At 56.2% G+C, this 17,069-nt stretch overlaps 1 protein-coding gene across 6 annotated transcripts in view; it reads right to left on the bottom strand.

Annotated features, from left to right (window-relative positions):
* The window catches only part of SDK1 (sidekick cell adhesion molecule 1), a 742,921-nt gene that overhangs the window by 101,277 nt on the left and 624,575 nt on the right, over window positions 1–17,069 (bottom strand). For all 6 annotated transcript variants that reach the window (XM_086376792.1, XM_086376793.1, XM_086376794.1 and 3 more), the window contains 3 exons: window positions 13,518–13,616; window positions 8,056–8,247; window positions 5,447–5,568 (listed from right to left, as the gene is read on the bottom strand). In XM_086376792.1, coding sequence (XP_086232918.1) covers window positions 5,447–5,568; window positions 8,056–8,247; window positions 13,518–13,616 — 413 coding nt within the window. The remainder of the gene's footprint in view (window positions 1–5,446; window positions 5,569–8,055; window positions 8,248–13,517; window positions 13,617–17,069) is intronic.

The raw sequence follows: 17,069 nt of genomic DNA, 5'->3' as shown, positions 1-17,069 counted from the left end.
ACGCTACCTAAGTCAGGCAGTGTGCGGGCGTGTGCGCGCGCCTGCGTGTGTGTGATGGTGGGGGTGGTGAAGACCTCACCACACACTGAAACACATTTTGAAGTCTTGCTAATTAAACAATGTGCAGCTACTTCATGAACAGCCAGACTAATAGAACAGAATAAAGATTTCAGAAACAGACCCACGTGCTCATGGGAATTTAATGCTACAAATGAGGAGGGGGGAAAAATGGACTTCTTAATAGACAGCTTTGAGACAATTACACAGCTGCTTGCAAAATCATAAAATATGGATTCATATCATTCATATAAAAGAACAAATTCCAAATGGATGGAGACCTAAATGCAAACATGAAATCACAGAAGTGGTGGTAAAAACTGGATGAATTCCTTTATGATCTGAGAATGAGGAAAGCTGTTCTATCTAAGGCCTCTACATTCAAATGCTTGCAAGAAAAGATTGATAAATTAAACTTCAATTTTTTTTCGCATGGCAAAAAATTCTATACATAGTTGACAGAAATGCAACATGTATGACCTGCAGCAGAAAGCTTTGGTAACGTCTAGAAAGTTTACACTCCCTGTTGGTCCCGAAATCCCATTCCTAGGGATGGAGCCGAGACTCAGCCGCATAAACACAGAAGGAGTGTGCGAAAGTCTGAGAGCAGCCTTTAGGCGGAAGAAGGCCCCCTGCAAGCGTCTCCCCTAACCCGGAGGTCCACGCCCTGAACCCTGGGGCCTGCAGGCAGGTCACCCCACATAGAGGGACTCTGCAGACGTGACTAAGGTTAAGAGCCTTGAAATAGGGAGATTATCCTGGATTATCTGGGTGGGTCTAATCGACCCTGAAAATGCAAGAGAGAGGCGGGAGAGTGGGTCAGGGAGAGAGACGAAAGAGACAGTGGCAGCCTGAGAAGGACCTGCCCCTCGACCGCTGGCTCTGCAGGTGGAGAAAGGAACGTGGGGACTCTTGGAGCTGGGGATAATGATGCCTGGCTTGTCCCAGGACCTCAGCAAGTGGGCGCTGCCAATAGCCTGGACAAGCGAGGGGAGCGGGGAGATGGTGGTCTCCCAGAGCTTCTGGACAGGAGCACAAGCTGCCCACACCACGGGGAATGGAGCCAATGTTTTATAATAACTGTAAGTGGAGTATCGCCTTTAAAAATCACAAATCACTATATTGTACGCCTGTAACTTATGTAATACTGTACAGCTACTACACATCAATTTAAAAGAAGAGGAGCAGAGTAGCAGGCATGAAATAAGTAAGATAAAGGATTTAGTGTACAGCACAGTGAATACAGCCAATATCTTGTAATAACTTTAAATGGAGTATAATCTGTAAAAATCACTTTGGCCACCTAATGTGAAGAGCCAACTCACTGGAAGAGACCCTGATGCTGGGAGAGATTGAGGGCAGGAGGAGAAGGGGGCGACAGAGGATGAGATGCTTGGATGGCATCACCGATTCAATGCACATGAGTGTGAGGAAACTCGGGGAGATGGTGAAGGGCAGGGAGGCCTGGCGTGCTGAGGTCCACGGGGTCGCAGAGAGTCGGACACGACTGAGCGACTGAAGCACGAGACACAGCACAGTGAATGCAGACAATATCTCATAATAACTTTAAATGGAGTATAATCTGCAAAAATAGTGTACAGCTGAAAGGAATATATATTGTAAATCAATGATACTTTACTAAATTTTTTTAATTGAAAAAAAAAACAAACAAAATACTGCTCCAGCGATAACAGAAAGAGGGACCAGATGAATGTAGAGAACAGAAGAGGTGAGTGTGGGTGAAGGGTGTGTGGGAGCGCGTTCCGTCTGGGCACGCTGAGAATGTTTTATACTAAAAACACAAGTATTAATAGGTCCGTTGTAGAAAGAAGCATAACGTGCATGCACTTTATGTGCAGAGAGGTGCCACGTGCTCACCCATCACCTTCTCTCCATGGACAGAAGAAGGACCCCTCCCTGACCCGGAGCCCGTGACTGTCCTGGCGAGCGGGCCCCGGCAGCAGGAGCAGGCCGCTCCCAGGGCTGGCTCCGGGGGCGCAGGACGCAGGTCTCGAGCAGAGCCAGCAGAGGTGCATCTGCACTCCCGCCGCCCAGCCTGGCCTGACGCCCACCCTGAACAGCGTCTGCCCTTTGTGCCTGGTGGTACTGCTGTCCAGGAACAGTAAGGACGGGCTCCTGGCTTCTGTGCTCCTTGGAGCGCGTGCCTGGCTCTGTCTGGCCGACTCTGTTCCTCTGCTTTCCAGGAGGGACCATGGTTTTCCTCCTTTATTTTCGTTGATGCGTTTTCAAGCTTGCTTTTATTGTTTTGGTTTTCATTTCCCGGGGATGTATTTTTTCAGTGATCCTTTCCTAAGTAATTAATTGTTCCAGCCACACTGATCGATCGGTTCCAACTAGCTGGCCCACTGTCAGGATCCTGCAGAGGCTTCCAGAAACTGTTGGTTAATGAAAGTTTTGAAGACATAGATGAATCCATGCCCTGATTTATGGCCAAGTTTCCAGGATCGAATTGTCTTGCAACAGAGCACAAGCATAGTCATGAAAACCACCAGGGTCTTACTGCTGACGTTAAGGGTCTGGAAACTTACGCTCTCGGAATGCGGCTTGGCGTCAGCTTGCTCTGCTCTGGGTGGAACAAGGTGCCTCGGGGCAGGTGGGATCCATGGAGGCCGGTGGGACCCTCCCCCTGGCGCATGAGCCCTGTGGGTCCTGCTCTCTTGCTATCGTGCTCTGAGTCACGTGCAAAGTCCTCCTAAGAAGGAACCCTGGGCTCCCCATGACCTTCCCCCAGCTCCTCCCTACAGTTCGGACTCCAGCCATCTGTCCCACAGAGAAAGTTCCTGTTCCTTTCCCAGCAACCTGAAAGTCCTTCCCCTGAGACAGAACCTTCATCCCTGAGTGCACAAACGGCGTCTGTTTCTGCTCACTGCTGCGTTCCTCATGCCAGACTAGGGCCTGGAGATAAACACATGCTATAAACACTGTTGAGTAAACGCAGGTTCATCCATTCAGACTGTACCAAACAACCGTCTTAGTCCGTTCTGTTGCTCATTGTGATACAGAATTAAAGGAAAAATCGCAACCAACGACACCATCAAATCGGTGGAACCTATACCAAACCACTGCTGAGCTTTACAAACTTGCTGGCATACCGAGTGCAGCACTTTCACAGCATCATCTTTTAGGAGCTGAAATAGCTCGACTGGGATTCCAGCACCTCCACTAGCTTTGTTCGTAGTGATGCTTCTTAAGGCCCACTTGACTTCGCATTCCAGGATGTCAGGCTCTAGGTGAGTGATCACCATTGTGGTTATCCGGGTCATGAAGATCTTTTTTGTATAGTTCTACTATAGTTCAACTGTATATTCTTGTCACCTCTTCTTAATATCTTCTGCTTCTGTTAGCTCCATACCATTTCTGTCCTTTATCGAGCCCATCTTTGCATGAAATGTTCCCTTGGTATCTCTAATTTTCTTGAGGAAATCTCTAGTCTTTCTCATTCTGTTGTTTTCCTCTGTTTCTTTGCGTTAATCACTAAAGAAGGCTTTCTTACCTCTCCTTGCTATTCCTGGGAACTCTGCATTCAGATGGGGGTATCTTTCCACTTCTCCTTTGCCTTTGCTTCTCTTCTTTTCCCAGCTATTTGGAAGACCTCCTCGGATAACCGTTTTGCCTTTCTTTTTCTTGGGGACAGTCTTGATCACTGCCTCTTGGACTGGAAAAGGTCAGTTTTCATTCCAATCCCAAAGAAAGGCAATGCCAAAGAAAGTTCAAACTATCGCACAATTGCACTCATCTCACACGCTAGCAAAGTAATGCTCAAAATTCTCAAAGCGAGGCTTCAACAGTACATGAACCGAGAATTTCCAGATGTTCAAGCTGGATTTAGAAAAGGCAGAAGAATTGTCGACATCCGCTGGATCACAGAAAAAGCAAGAGAGTTCCAGAAAAACATCTACTTCTGCTTTATTGACTATGCCAAAGCCTTTGACTGTGTGGAAGGCACACAGTCACAACAAAATGTGGAAAATTCTTCAAGAGATGGGAGTACCTGACCCCCCGACCTGCTTCCTGAGAAACCTGTGTACAGGTCAAGAAACAACAGTTAGAACTGGACATGGGACAATGGACTGGTTTCAAATTGGGAAAGGAGTACATCAAGGCTGTATATTGTCACCATGCCTATTTAACTTATATGCAAAGGACATCATGTGAGATGCTTGGCTGCATGAAGCACAAGCTGGAATCAAGACTGCCGGGAGAAATATCAATACCCTCAGATATGCAGACGGCACCACCCTTATGGCAGACAGTGAAGAGGAACTAAAGAGCTTCTTCATGACAGTGAAAGAGGGAAGTGAAAAAGCGCGCTTAAAACGCAACGTTCAAAAAATGAAGATCATGGCATCTGGTCCCATCACTTCATGGGACATAGATGGGGAAACAATGGAAACAGAGAGAGAGTTTATTTTCTTGGGCTCCAAAATCACTGCAGATGGTGACTGTAGCCATGAAATTAAAAGACGCTTCTCCTTGGAAGAAAAGCTATGACCAACCTAGACAGCATATTAAAAAGCAGAGACATTACTTTGCCTACAAAGGTCAGTATAATCAAAGCTTTTTCCATTCAGTTCAGTTCAGTTGCTTAGTCGTGTCGGACTCTTTGCGGCCCCATGGACTGCAGCACCCCAGGCCTCCCTGTCCATCAGTCATGGTTTCCCAGTGGCCGTGCATGGATGTGAGAGCTGGACTACAAAGAAAGCTGAACTGATGCTTTTGAACTGTGGTGTTAGAGAAGACTCTTAAAAGTCCCTTGGACTGCAAGGAGATCAAACCAGTCCATCCTAAAGGAAATCAGTCCTGAATATTCATTGGAAGGACTGATGCTGAAGCTGAAGCTCCAATACTTTGGCCACCTGATGCAAAGAACTGACTCACTGGAAAAGACCCTGATGCTGGGAGAGATTGAAAGCAGGAGGAGAAGGGGACGACAGAGGATGAAATGGTTGGATGGCATCACCGACTCGATGGACATGAGTTTGAGCAAGCTCCAGGAGTTGGTGATGAACCAGCAAGCCTGGCGTGCTGCAGTCCATGGGGTCCCACAGTTACACGACTCACATGACTGAGCGCCTGAACTGAACCGAACCGTGACTCGCACGTGCGCCCCCGCCAGCCTTTCCTCCGTTATCCTGTAAGAGTCCAGTCTGACACCCTGTGTCCCCGCTTGCTCCCACGTCTGCCCCGAGTGCCCCAGCCACTCCAGTCTCCGTTTCTCCTCCTCCAAACGCCACTGCCCCCCAAAGCATCCAAGGCCGCCCCAGCCAGGGGTCATCTATCCTGCGAAGGCATCACTGAGCTGCCTGTCACCTCCAGGCCCTGCGTCACTCTACGGGGACTGCAGCTCTCCGCTTCAGGGTGACCATACCTGTCCCTGCACGATCCACCTGGAGATGGCTGTCTTCCCATCGTACCCTGGTCGGAACTGGAGCGTGGCCGAGCGAGGGCTGATGTTGGAAATGACCAGATTGGATGGAGCACCAGGAAGTTCTGGACATAGAGGAGAGAGGGAAGGTGGAGATTTAAATCCTGCCACAGCTCAGGAAAGGTCACGTCAGCAGCAACCACTTCCAACACGCCTTCACACCGAGACAGGGTTGATTTTCACAACTGCCAGAGCGAGAAACACAGTGTTTCCTCCGAGGCTCCTAGAAGAACCAAAGGGCTGAGTCTCCCTTCTGACAATGCCCTGGTGCCTTTGAAAGAGGACGGGGAGGGGGCATGCACCCCGAGTAGCTCCGGGCAGCTTGAAGCGGGAGGTGTGCGGGTCCCAAGCCGTGGGCTTCTTGGCTCTGGTTTCCAAGACAACCGGACTCAGGTGAAAGTGCAGAACTCGCCCCACTCTGCCCGGGCTCTGTTGCTCTGGCAACTGAACAAGGGCAGGTGGGCTCTGCGTGTGGCCCCTCGTCTGCGGCCACCTGTGGCTAAGCCTCCTCCTTGAACAGAGGCCCTTCTGCAGGTTGATCCCCCTGGCCTGCCCCCGGGAGCCTGTCCCACTAGAAAGTGAGATGCTGTGGGTTCATAGTGAGAGCTCTGACATTACTGGGCAACTGAAAAACGCTCGAGGAAGACCGCGGGATGCGACGAAGGCAAGAAAGACGTGACACCAGTGTCAGGAAAGGCTCCCAGATGCGCCGTGTCCAAGGGACGACTTCTGGACTCACTGTCTCCGGGGTGTTTAAGACCAGGTCTCGCACGGGGGCAAAAGGACCACTCTGGTCATGGTTCAGGGCTGGCACACAGCACATTGCTGGGCCCTCAAGGGTCCTTTCCACCTCACGTTTAATGAACTTGAAGAGAAGACTATTTAAATCGAAGGACAGGTGATTCTATATATCTGTCAGCTCTCTGGGTTCTTTAGCTGGTTCTCCAGTCACGAATGGATGTAAACTTCGAGCACCGCAAACAGATTGCAGCCCAGAGTGATGGTCATCATGTGCGTTTTCTTGGTGTGTCCCAGGATAGACCCCTGGGTCCTGGGGACCTGACCATCAGGGAAGCAACAGCAGCCCCTGGCCTGCCCCCAGCCAGGGTATCAGGCCCACTCAGCGTGGCCGGGCCCAACTCCCGCAGCCCTTCTCTGCATCAGGGGTACTGCTGCTCACAGTCATGCTGGGGCTGAGGCCGCTCAGAGGTGAGGCCAGCTGGCCACTTGGCCCCGGGTGGACGATGTCCAAACCATCCAGGGAACAAGCTGGTCGCTCAGGGATGCTCCGTGTTACCCTGGCCACTGTCCATTAGCCGGTTCTAACGAATTAAATCACATGGCATCATCGCCACCTCATTGTCACCAGTTACTAAGGTCCTAACCACGTTTTGAATGTGTGCTCTGGGAGCTGCTGTGTGTGTGGAATACATGAACCTCTCTGGAAGCCAAAGACTTCCTTCTTAAGAAAGGACACGTGTCTTACGTAAATGCCTTGCTACGCTAAGTCACTTCAGTGGTGTCCGACTCTGCGCGACCCCATAGACGGCAGCCACCAGGCTCCCTGGTCCCTGGGATTCTCCAGCAAGAACACTGGAGTGGGTTGCCATTTCCTTCTCCAATGCATGAAAGTGAAAAGTGAAAGCGAAGTCGCTCAGTCGTGTCCGACTCTACGTAAATGCCTTAGAGAAGACATCTGATCGGCTCAAGTGTGGGCCCTGGCCAGCAGCGTGGGCGCCACCTGGAGTGGGTCCTGGGGCAGGCTCTGCAGCCTTGCTCACATCCAGGGGGTGGCCACGTGGCAGTGGGCCCAGCACAGACTCGGGGCGGGGGTCGAGATGGATGCACAGGACAGTGTGAGAAGCCCTGCCTGAGAGAGTGGATGGTGGTGGCTGTGCGTCAGGGAACAGACAGCCTGCCACGGGACCCCAGGCTCCTGGCTCCCCGAGGAGAGGGCTGCAGGGATGACCACTGGCTTCACTCTCGGGGGCTGTCCTGCTTTTCTCAGAGACCCAAAGGAGGCGACCGGACGGCTTTTGGAGAGCACAAGGTCTCCGATTTAGCTACAGAACTGAATCGATGGCCCCACAATGTTTTCTCACATCTGTGTGTTGGTGAATTCCTGGGAAAAACGCTTTCATTTTAAATGTAAACCTTGGAGAGAAACAGTTGAGTGCAATTTCTGAGGCTGGAATGAGTGTGAACGTTTAGGGAGATGATCTGACTTCCAGAAAGGCCCCACCGAGAGTGGGGTCACTGGGCCCCGCCGGGGGCGGACGCACTCCCTGACCTTCACTGAACCCCGTCTGCCTGCTTCCTCCCCACCTTCTCCTCCTCGCAGACCCACACTTTCCCTGATAGCTGAGAGGATACTTTTGTGCTTCTTAGTCTTAACTGCAATAATTCACTGACCCTGACCATCCGATGCCAGGGCTGACACCCCTCTTTCAAAGGCCCCCAGTGACTTCTGCACAAAGATGCCCACCAACTCAGAGCGAGAGCGAGGCCCAGGGGACATGGCTGCGGGGAAACTGGGGCGCGAGCGTACTGACCTGGGGGCACCCCGGAGGAGATGGTGGACGAGGTGGGCACACCGGCGCCCGCGGCGGTGACAGCTGCCACGTCGATGGTGTAGGTGGTGAGAGAGGACAGCCCCTGGATCTTGTACTCGTGCGTCGAGCTGTTGAGGGTGAGCGTGAGCCTCGAGGTGCTCTGCCCGTACACCTCCCAGGAGACCTGGTAGCCTGGAAGGCAGGCGGGGCACAGGGTCAGTTCTGGGGTTCGGGGAGCTGGGGCGGAGGTGGGCGCCCCCTGGTCTTTGCGGGGCTCCGAGAACAGTGGGGAGCCCAGCGGGGCTGCCAGTCCAGGGCCCATGGGGACGAGACCCCAGCCACAGGGGGCAGCAGGAGGATGGGGCTGGGGTCTTGGCAAGCTCCGTCCCCGGGGCAGGATGGAGGGGGGCCTTGGGGAGGATGGAGGAGGGGCTGGGGGAGGAAGGGGAGGGGCTGGGGAGGACAGAGAGGGGCTGGGGGAGCAGGGGGAGGGGCCGGGGGAGGAGGGGGGAGGGGCCCGGGGAGGACGGAGTGGGGCTGGGGGAGGAGGGATGGGGTGCCTGGGGGAGGATGAGGGGCCGGGGGAGGACGGAGGGGCTGACGGAGGAGGGCTGGTCTGCCGTCCTCTGTGCAGCCTTCCCTCGTCAGATGATGCACGCGCTTCATCCGCATTTCCATTTTTATAAACCCATATTTTCATCACCCGGCGCCCTAAATCAGAGGCTTGCTCCTGGCTTGCAACTAATTTGTGGAAACGCTGCCGCTCTTCCCTTATAAAATGATTGATCAAGCGCTTTTTGCGGTAAAGTTTCTCCCCCGCCCACTAGCGTTGCTCCCAGCCCTCCTTCCCCCTTGAGCCTGTTTTCCTAGCGTGACACCAGGTCCCCCCGACCCGTGCTCAAGTTCATCCGTCGGGGCCTCAGGATCACAATTCATTCAGCCTTGGGTCCCATCGCGATCCGGGGCTCAGAGAAAAAAGACCCAGGCAGCCCTGAGTCAGCTGCCTGGTGGGGTGTGTTCTGTGATCAGAGAACACGTCGGAGCGCCCCCCCCACCCCCGACGAGGGAGGCGCTGATGGAGGGGCCCCGGGCCGGCGCGAAGTGCTGAGAGCGCTGTTCTTCTGTCCTCCCGGCGGAGAGCGGAGACAGAAGTGCTGGGACGCTCTTTGTGCTCCTTCTCACTCTGATGAAGCAATAAATCGAGCGAGAGACTTGCACTTGCAGGTAAACAAGAATTTAGAGGAGAGTCTCGGGACTTCAGGACTTTGGAGAAAAAAATAACGCGAGAAGCCTCTGCCCGTCAGCTGCCCCGCAGCCTGGCGGCCTCCGCGGGCGGGGGTGTGGGGGTGGGCGTGGGGCGGGGGCGGGGCAGCAGGCCGTGGAGGACAGGGGGGCCCTGCCGCACACGGCAGCCCCCGCTTCCCTGAGCTGCACTTCCGGCCGCGGGGTCCCCACCGCGGGCCCACGTGAACCGAACCGCGGACTCGGCTGCCTCCCGGGCCCCTCCAGTCCCCGTCGTTCTACGCACAGAGGACGGTGCTCACCCCAGACCTGAGAGGCTCCTCCTGGCTTCCCGCCCTGACCTGCCCTCCCTCACCCTCAGAGGCAGGAACACCCCAAGGCTCTAAAATCCATCCGTTCTTTTTTTTTTTTTTTTTGCCGAGTCAGACTTTTGGGACTAACTGTACAGTGAAAACCAGACCACCCGGCAGGGCAGTGAGGACCGGTGACTTCACACATGCCGTGTCCATGACCTGTGATGTCCTGAGTGCCCCACGCGTGTGAATTCACTCAGCCTCGGACGGAGCTCTGAGGCTGCAGCATCACTGCCCCCGCCTCACGGAGGAGGGCACCAAGGCCGCGGCTCCTCGCCCTCCCAGCCCGCCGGCTCTGGGGAACCCTGCTGTGCCCAGGAGGACTGGGGGTTGTCCGAGGGACCTCCACTCTGAGAGGCTCGAGTTGGCCCCGCACGCACCGGACGAGAAGGGTGCTGCTACACACTCGTGTTCTCATGCGTGCCGTTAACATCACCACCTTGTCCGCCAGACAGTTCTCTTTGTTTAAAAGCTGTTCTTCATCAAGCTTTACTAAAATATAGCATCTTGTTCTGCATGGCAACCTGGAGCCCAAACACAGCGCTTCCAGCACCCTCAGCAGAAGAGGATGAGCAGGGCTCCATGGCACGGCAACAGTCTGGTGGGCGGCCGTTGTGGATGCAAATGAAGCCAAGCGCACAACGGAAGGCCCTCACACGCTTGGGAAAGGACGCGGCAAAGGCCAGCGAGAGCAGCGGGCCTGGATGCTCCGCACAGAGGCATGGAGCGTGGGCACGTGGTGGGCAAGGCCCCTGCAGGCAGGCCTGGCCGGAGTGCTCCTCGGGGCCCTGTGCGGGAGGAGGGAAGAGAGAGCCCCCTTCCCAGGGTGTGCCCTTCCTGCTCCAAATGCTGCCTAACTGAGACTAATGACCAGTGGGGCTTCAGAAACGATTCCCTGTTGAGCTGAAGTTCATTCTCCACGAGAGAGCAGTGCATCCAATCGTGAGCTGTCTGTCCGTGTCTTCCTGCTCATAAATCAGCGTTTGGGGGGGACCGTGGGGAATGCTGCCTGTACAGGCGCAGCGCGGGCGGAGTTCGCTGGGCGCCCCGCGCCCCTGCCATCTCCCGCTGGCTCCTTCTGGGCGCTTCAGGGGAGCTCCCAGCACCCAGTCTCCTACGGGTGTCTGGGCCACAGAGCGGCCCGTGCGCAAGACTGGATGTTGTGGTGCCATCTGCTCAGCAGCTTCTCTGACCGGCATTGACGGGATGGCTTGGGAGGGACGGTGGCTGGTGCCCTGTAGACGCTTCCTGAAAGGGGCTTTCGGAGCCCAGGTTTGCCCACAAACACAAACACGGTTTTCTTTTGCTGTACTTGGTGGGATTCTCTCCCTTCAGCCTGTAAAAGGCCTTTGGGGTGTGGCTGGCGTGCCCCACGGGAAACCAAGTCCGTCCAGGGGTGCTGCCCTGCATGTCCAAGTGGAGCATCCAGGGCAGGGAGGGTCCCACAGAGGGCAGGGGTCCTGGGGGGTGACTGTGGGGACACTGAAGCCGGGGTCTGGCCTCTGGGAAGGCCCCCTCTCCCTGCAGCCCATCTTACGGAGTTGAGGGGAGAGGTGAGGCAGAGAACAGACCAGGAGGAACAACGTGCCCCCGAGGGAGGCATGGTTGGAGCGGAGCGTCTGCCTGAAGCTCTGACCCTCGGAGCTGCCACTGCACACCTGCTTCCAGCCCAGGGCAGGGCGGCCGGCTCTGAACAGCGCGAGCTGCGAAGGCCGAGTTCCATGACAAACAGTAGCTGTTGCTGGTGACTGCAAGTGTTTGTTTAATAAAACACGAAATTGGGTTCATTAAGCCCTATTAGCTGCAGGAATTGATGGTCATCAATCAGGAGTGTTGGCTGCGGGTGCCCAGCCTGGGGAGGTGGGCACCACTCGGGGGGGTGATGCCCGTGGGTTTCCCACAAGGCTGGACACTGGAAGGGAGAGGCGGGCGGTTGCTGGGAGGCCTGGGAAGGGCCGAGGGTGCGACTGTCAGTGGGAGACCTTCCAGTGGAGTCTGTCCACCGAGGCGTCCTGGCCAGGTTTTTGAAACGTACCCCCTTTCTGTGGATCCTCAGGGCTGAGCCGATGAAGGCGAAACGTCTGCCTGCCCCGCGGCGCCCCGGCCCCCTGAAGTCCGTGGCAGCTGCAGCTCTCAATCACTCTGATTCGGGCCACAGGTGTCCCCATAGGGCTGAGCTGGAAGGACTCCCTCCACGTGGGGGCCGCTGCTCGGCTTTCAGTGCTTCTGAGTTTGCTTCCCTCTTGCTGGTCGTCTGATTTCCTCCCTTTGTGCAGCTTAAAGCCCCAGGAAGCTGGATTCCTCTGGGCGACCGCCCTTCTCTGCCACACCACCCCCGCCACTTGGTCTCATTCCTTCCAGGCGTCTTCCCTACATATGCGGCACTGCGTCCTCTGCCCAGAGGCCTCAGAGTGTGAGCAGACTGGGCTTTGGAGGTCTGATTTCCGTAGGGACTGTCCCCCTTTCCTGGACTTAACATCATTCACAGCTTCTTGAGGGCAGATCTAGATTCATGCATTTATTTAAGAGGGTCAGAGGCGGCATTGGCTCAACGGTGCCCCTAGTGGCGCCTCCCGGATCGGAGCACTCCCCCTGTAGGGGGTCTGGCTGGGCGAGGTGAGCAGAGGGCACCTTCCTGAGCAACAGGAGAGAAGCGGGGAGCTAGCTCAGCATAGGGACAGACCCCGGGCTGTGTGTGGGGGGCTGTGTCTGAGGCCCCGCGTGAACCTGCGGCTGGAGCCAGTCACAATCCCGGGATCAGAGCATGCCCTGAGCCTTTGAATGCACCCTGTCTCCGCTGCGTTCCCGGCGGTTACAGAGATAAGGACATGGAACCGTGTGAACACCACGTGGGGCAGGAAATTCGGGAGGTGGGCGGGGCCCATCGGATTCCAAGCTGGAGAAGCTGGGCAGTGCCCGTGGCGCACACATCTCACTGGGAGCTAACTGGTTACTTAGGAAGGAAATGCAGACATTCTTCTTTCAATGAACGCATCTTCGTCTTTGAAACGGCTGTTCAGTTGCCGGGATATAATACTTATAAGCTGTCTGCACCTAACCACTGAGGAAGCGGAATCGCCCGGCCTTCCCCTGGCCAGCGGCACAGGCCCCGGGAACACGTGGAGCGAAGCCCCGGCCCTGGGCGGGGAGCCTGGGCCAACCCCTGTGCTGCGTGTGGATGATGCGATTTAAATGGAAATTCAGCCCTATAATCTGGAAGGTTCTTCAAAAACCTCTTCTACAAAATGAAATCATTAAAAGTCCTACCAGAGTGAGCCATTCCCCTGAGACGGCACTGCGGGAGAAGGAGGCGGCCGACGCGCAGCCTGGGGCCCTGCTCCCTGGACGCCCCTCACTTGCAGTGCCCCCCGGGTGGCCTGGCATCGGGGCAGGGGACAGGCGTGGCCTGGCCGCTCTCTGGGGTGGGGCCAGGGGGTGGGGGAAGGTGGGGGCAGGGCCACCCCATCACGGCACCTGCGTTCGGCTCTCCCTGCCCACCCGAGCCCCAGCCTCCTCAGCTGTAACACTGCCGTGATCTCAGCTGTCAACTCCCTCCACGGCCACAAGATTACGGAAGAGAAATAGTGGTGAGAGGACACACCCGGAGCACGAGTCTCCTGGGCATGTCAGGGGCGTGTTCAACACGCCCAGGAGACCGAGCCGGCACGCTGGGAGGCTGCAGCCCAGCCAGGAGGCGCCCACACGAGGCGAGGCCCCGGGACAGGTCTTCCCCCCACCTTGGCCCTGTGACAGTCACCCTGCAGGCCCTGGGCACCCGGGCGCTGCCAGCTGTGGCGCCTGGAGCTGTGTCTGTCCCTCTGTGTGTGGCAGACTTGTTTTGCCTTTTCTGACCACAGAGACCCTTACCTGTAATGATGCCGTTTTTCTCCAGGGGCTCCTGCCAGCTGACCTTGAGAGACGTGTCCAGAATCTCAGTGAAACTCAGGTGGCCCACGGCTCCCGGTTCTGGAAATGAGAACCAGAGACATCCGTTAGCATGCAGCCCGATTCTCTCCAGACGGATTGGTGGGGAACGTCTGTCTGTGGAAGGAGGCGGGAGCTGGGACCAAGCCTGCCGGTCAGAGCCCTCAGGAAAAGCCAGAGAAAACCCAGAAGCACAGGGTCTGAGATGTTAGAGGGACTGGGCTACGGTCACATGAGTGATTTCTGTCGGCCTCACCCCGGCCTCGTTGAGAACTGCAGAGACCGGCAGTGGGAGATGCGGACGCAGTCCCTGCTCTTTCTCCTCATCGGATCTAGTTGAACAATCGGGCGGTTGGACCCCGCAGGCTACTGCTTACTCCAGCGTCCCTGACGCCCCTGTATCCGTGTTGTGTGTCTGTCTCGTGTGGGGCCGCAGCCAGGAGCCCTGGCCAGGAGGCCGGGCCGGCCATGCCTGGTCGCTGGCCGATGCCTGCCAGCCTGATCCAGGCTGTGACCTGCACTTACTCTCCCCAGGGAGCCCAGGGGCAGGGCAGGCGTGAGAAATTTCCAGCAAAAATTGCATGTTTCCCTTGAATTTCCCTGACAGTAGCCTCCTCCTAAGGCAGGAGGGCAGCGCAGCAGAGCTGCAGTTGCTTCAATGCTGGGCTTGGCTGGGCCGAAGCCTGGTCCCTGCTGGCCGGCTCTGTGGTCCTTAGAGTGGCTAAGCCTTAGTTTGCTCATCTACGAAACAGGGAAAATAAAAGTAACTCACGCTGCAAGGTAATTGTGAGAAAAACATGTAATAAAACACGGAAGCGGTTAGCACGTCCCCGGCCTCACAAGAACACTGACTGACGGGCTGCTGTTGTCAGTAGCTGTCAGTTATCACGCCATCAGAACATGGAGTCGTTTCTAAGCTGAGCTTACTGTCGGTTTGCAAAGCGCCAGAGAGAAGAGGCCTGAAAGGCCAGCACGTGAGCTAAACAGGTCCGGACTCTCAGACCCAGAGGGTCGTCAGGAGTCCGCTCTGACCCTGCCCCGGTTCTCCGGCTGTAGAATTCCACGCCGGCTCAGAGCAGGGATGCGCAGGGGCCAGCCTGGAGCTGGGTCCAGCACCCGGGTCTCCTGCCTGCCCTGGAGGGACTGCGGGGGCCACCAGGGGGCTCTGAGCCCACCGCCTGCTCCAGCTCCTCCAGGCTGAGCACTCCAGCGCCCCCACACCCGGTGCCCTCAGGGCCGCCTCCCCAGGAGGTGGGAAGAGGTGACAGGTGACTGTGCCCACAGTGACGGGTCACACGTGCTGGTTAGGTCCCCTCTGTGCCGCGTGGCGGGGGGGCAGGTGGGAAAGGAGACCCTGGAGAGGAGGCGCAGTGGTCAGACGGGGCGGGGGCTGGTGAGGCGGGGGGAGAGGAAGAGAGTGGAGGTCCCTTGCGTCCCAAGTCCCGAGCCGGGCATCGTGGGGCGCCTGGCGGCACCCCTTGCACCCGCAGTTCACCAGCCCTGCTCCGCGTGCCTCTCTGCGGTGGCACCCCCCACATGCACCCCTCTGCCCTTTTGCAGGAGAAGTGCAGGGGAACGTTAGGGGGAGGAAAGGGAGGCGCAAAGGCAGACTCAGAGGGGAGACAAGTGTGCTCCTTGCTGGGTGGGGAACCAGGTTCCCACTGGCCTCCCGTGGACACCTCTGGGCAAGGGCACACAGAGAGCTTTCTCACAATAACAAAGCATAGTTTCTTCAGCCTAGAACAGGAGAGCATGAAGTCAAGGGTCCCTGGTGTCCATCCTGGAGCCGAGCTCAAGGATTCCAGCTAACCGGCCTCAGCCCTGTTCTGCCCACTGTCAACCCTGTAGAGACAGCAGGATTTTAAGGCGAATCCCACACCTGGTACCCAGTTGGTACTTGGACAAAGCTTCTGAACACACCTCGTGATTTAAAAAAAAAAAAAAATGATAACAGCCTCAGCAAATTCACTCATCTGGGCGAAACTTTCAAAAGACTCTTTATGGATAAGCTCACACGCTCTGACAAATTTCACTCTCTGAGTGTGGAACACCGTAAAGCAGGATGGCTGTCAAGACCGTCTCGTCCTCCTCCAATTCTAAGATTCCAGAAAGACACTCTGACGGATTTTTGAACTGACTTGTTCTTTTTTTCGATCGATAGAATAGCGAAGAAAGCTTTTTGCTCCTTTTATGTTCTCAGTGTTTCTGCTTCCTGGATTCCTGCCCAAATATGCTTGTCCTCTAGCTCTGCTGGAACCAGCTGGCAGCGTCTCGGCTGAAATTTATATTCTGTTTCCTCTCTGCTGCGCTGCCCCCCCTCGCCCCCTCCCCACAGTTCTTATTTCATCAGAGCTTTGGAGAAGGAGGCCCGCTGTGTGTGCAGAACTGACCAGGGCACCATCTGCATCGTCAGTATGGGGTGATGGGGGCCATTTCGCTGGCACGCAGAGCCCCAGGTCCTCTTTTAAAGGCTGCACCCCCAGAGCTGACAGCAGCCCTGTGGGTGCTCAGTCGCTCAGTCATGTCTGACTCTGTGTGACCCCGTGGACCATAGCCCTTCAGGCTCCTCTGTCCATGGGATTCTTCAGGCAAGAATATTGGAGTGGGTGCCCATGCCCTCCCCCAGGGGATCTTCCTAACCCAGGGATTGAACCCGCATCTCTTAGGTCTCCTGCTTTGGCAGGCCGGCTCTTTACCACTAGCGCCACCTGGGAAGGCCAACGGCAGCCCACCTCCCACCTCTCAGGGAGACCGTCCACGCCCACGAGGATGCTCTGTCTTTCTAGGTAGGACCGACAGGCTCCCTGTCTATCAAAAAATGGTGGTTCAGTTAGAAAATTCTAAAAAGATGATGTCACTGCTACTCTTCTCAACTCTCAAGAAACTTCTCGTTTCTCCTTCTTCCTGACGGTGGGCCTGGGGCCCTGAAGGCCCTGCTCCCTGGCTGCCCAGCACGGTGACGTTTCTCCTTCTTCCTGACGGTGGGCCTGGGGCCCTGAAGGCCCTGCTCCCTGGCCGCCCAGCACGGTGACGTTTCTCCTTCTTCCTGACGGTGGGCCTGGGGCCCTGAAGGCCCTGCTCCCTGGCCGCCCAGCACGGTGACGTTTCTCCTTCTTCCTGACGGTGGGCCTGGGGCCCTGAAGGCCCTGCGCCCTGGCCGCCCAGCACGGTGACGTTTCTCCTTCTTCCTGACGGTGGGCCTGGGGCCCTGAAGGCCCTGCTCCCCGGCTGCCCAGCACGGTGAGATGTTCCGCGTGGCCCGAGTCTGTCTTTGTTGGTGTTCACTCGCTCAGTCGTGCCGCCTTTTGTGACCCCATGGACTGCAACTTGCCAGGCTCCCCTGACCTGCACTGTCTCCTGGGGTTTGCTCAATCGCATGTCCACTGTGTCTGTCTAACTGGCAACAATAGAGCTTTTTAAGTCAAGAGTTCAGCCGGGAGTCTTCTCTCATTTATCTGAAGTTCCCTGCTTTTGGCACTTGTTATTTTTAGTAAG

Source organism: Bos grunniens, chromosome 25 (assembly GCF_055505025.1).
Source record: "Bos grunniens cultivar Pamir isolate PY7600 chromosome 25, Bosgru_T2T1.0, whole genome shotgun sequence".
Taxonomy (NCBI): domain Eukaryota; kingdom Metazoa; phylum Chordata; class Mammalia; order Artiodactyla; family Bovidae; genus Bos; species Bos grunniens.
Note: the sequence above shows the minus strand (reverse complement) of the source record. Positions and strands in the feature narration are given on the sequence as shown.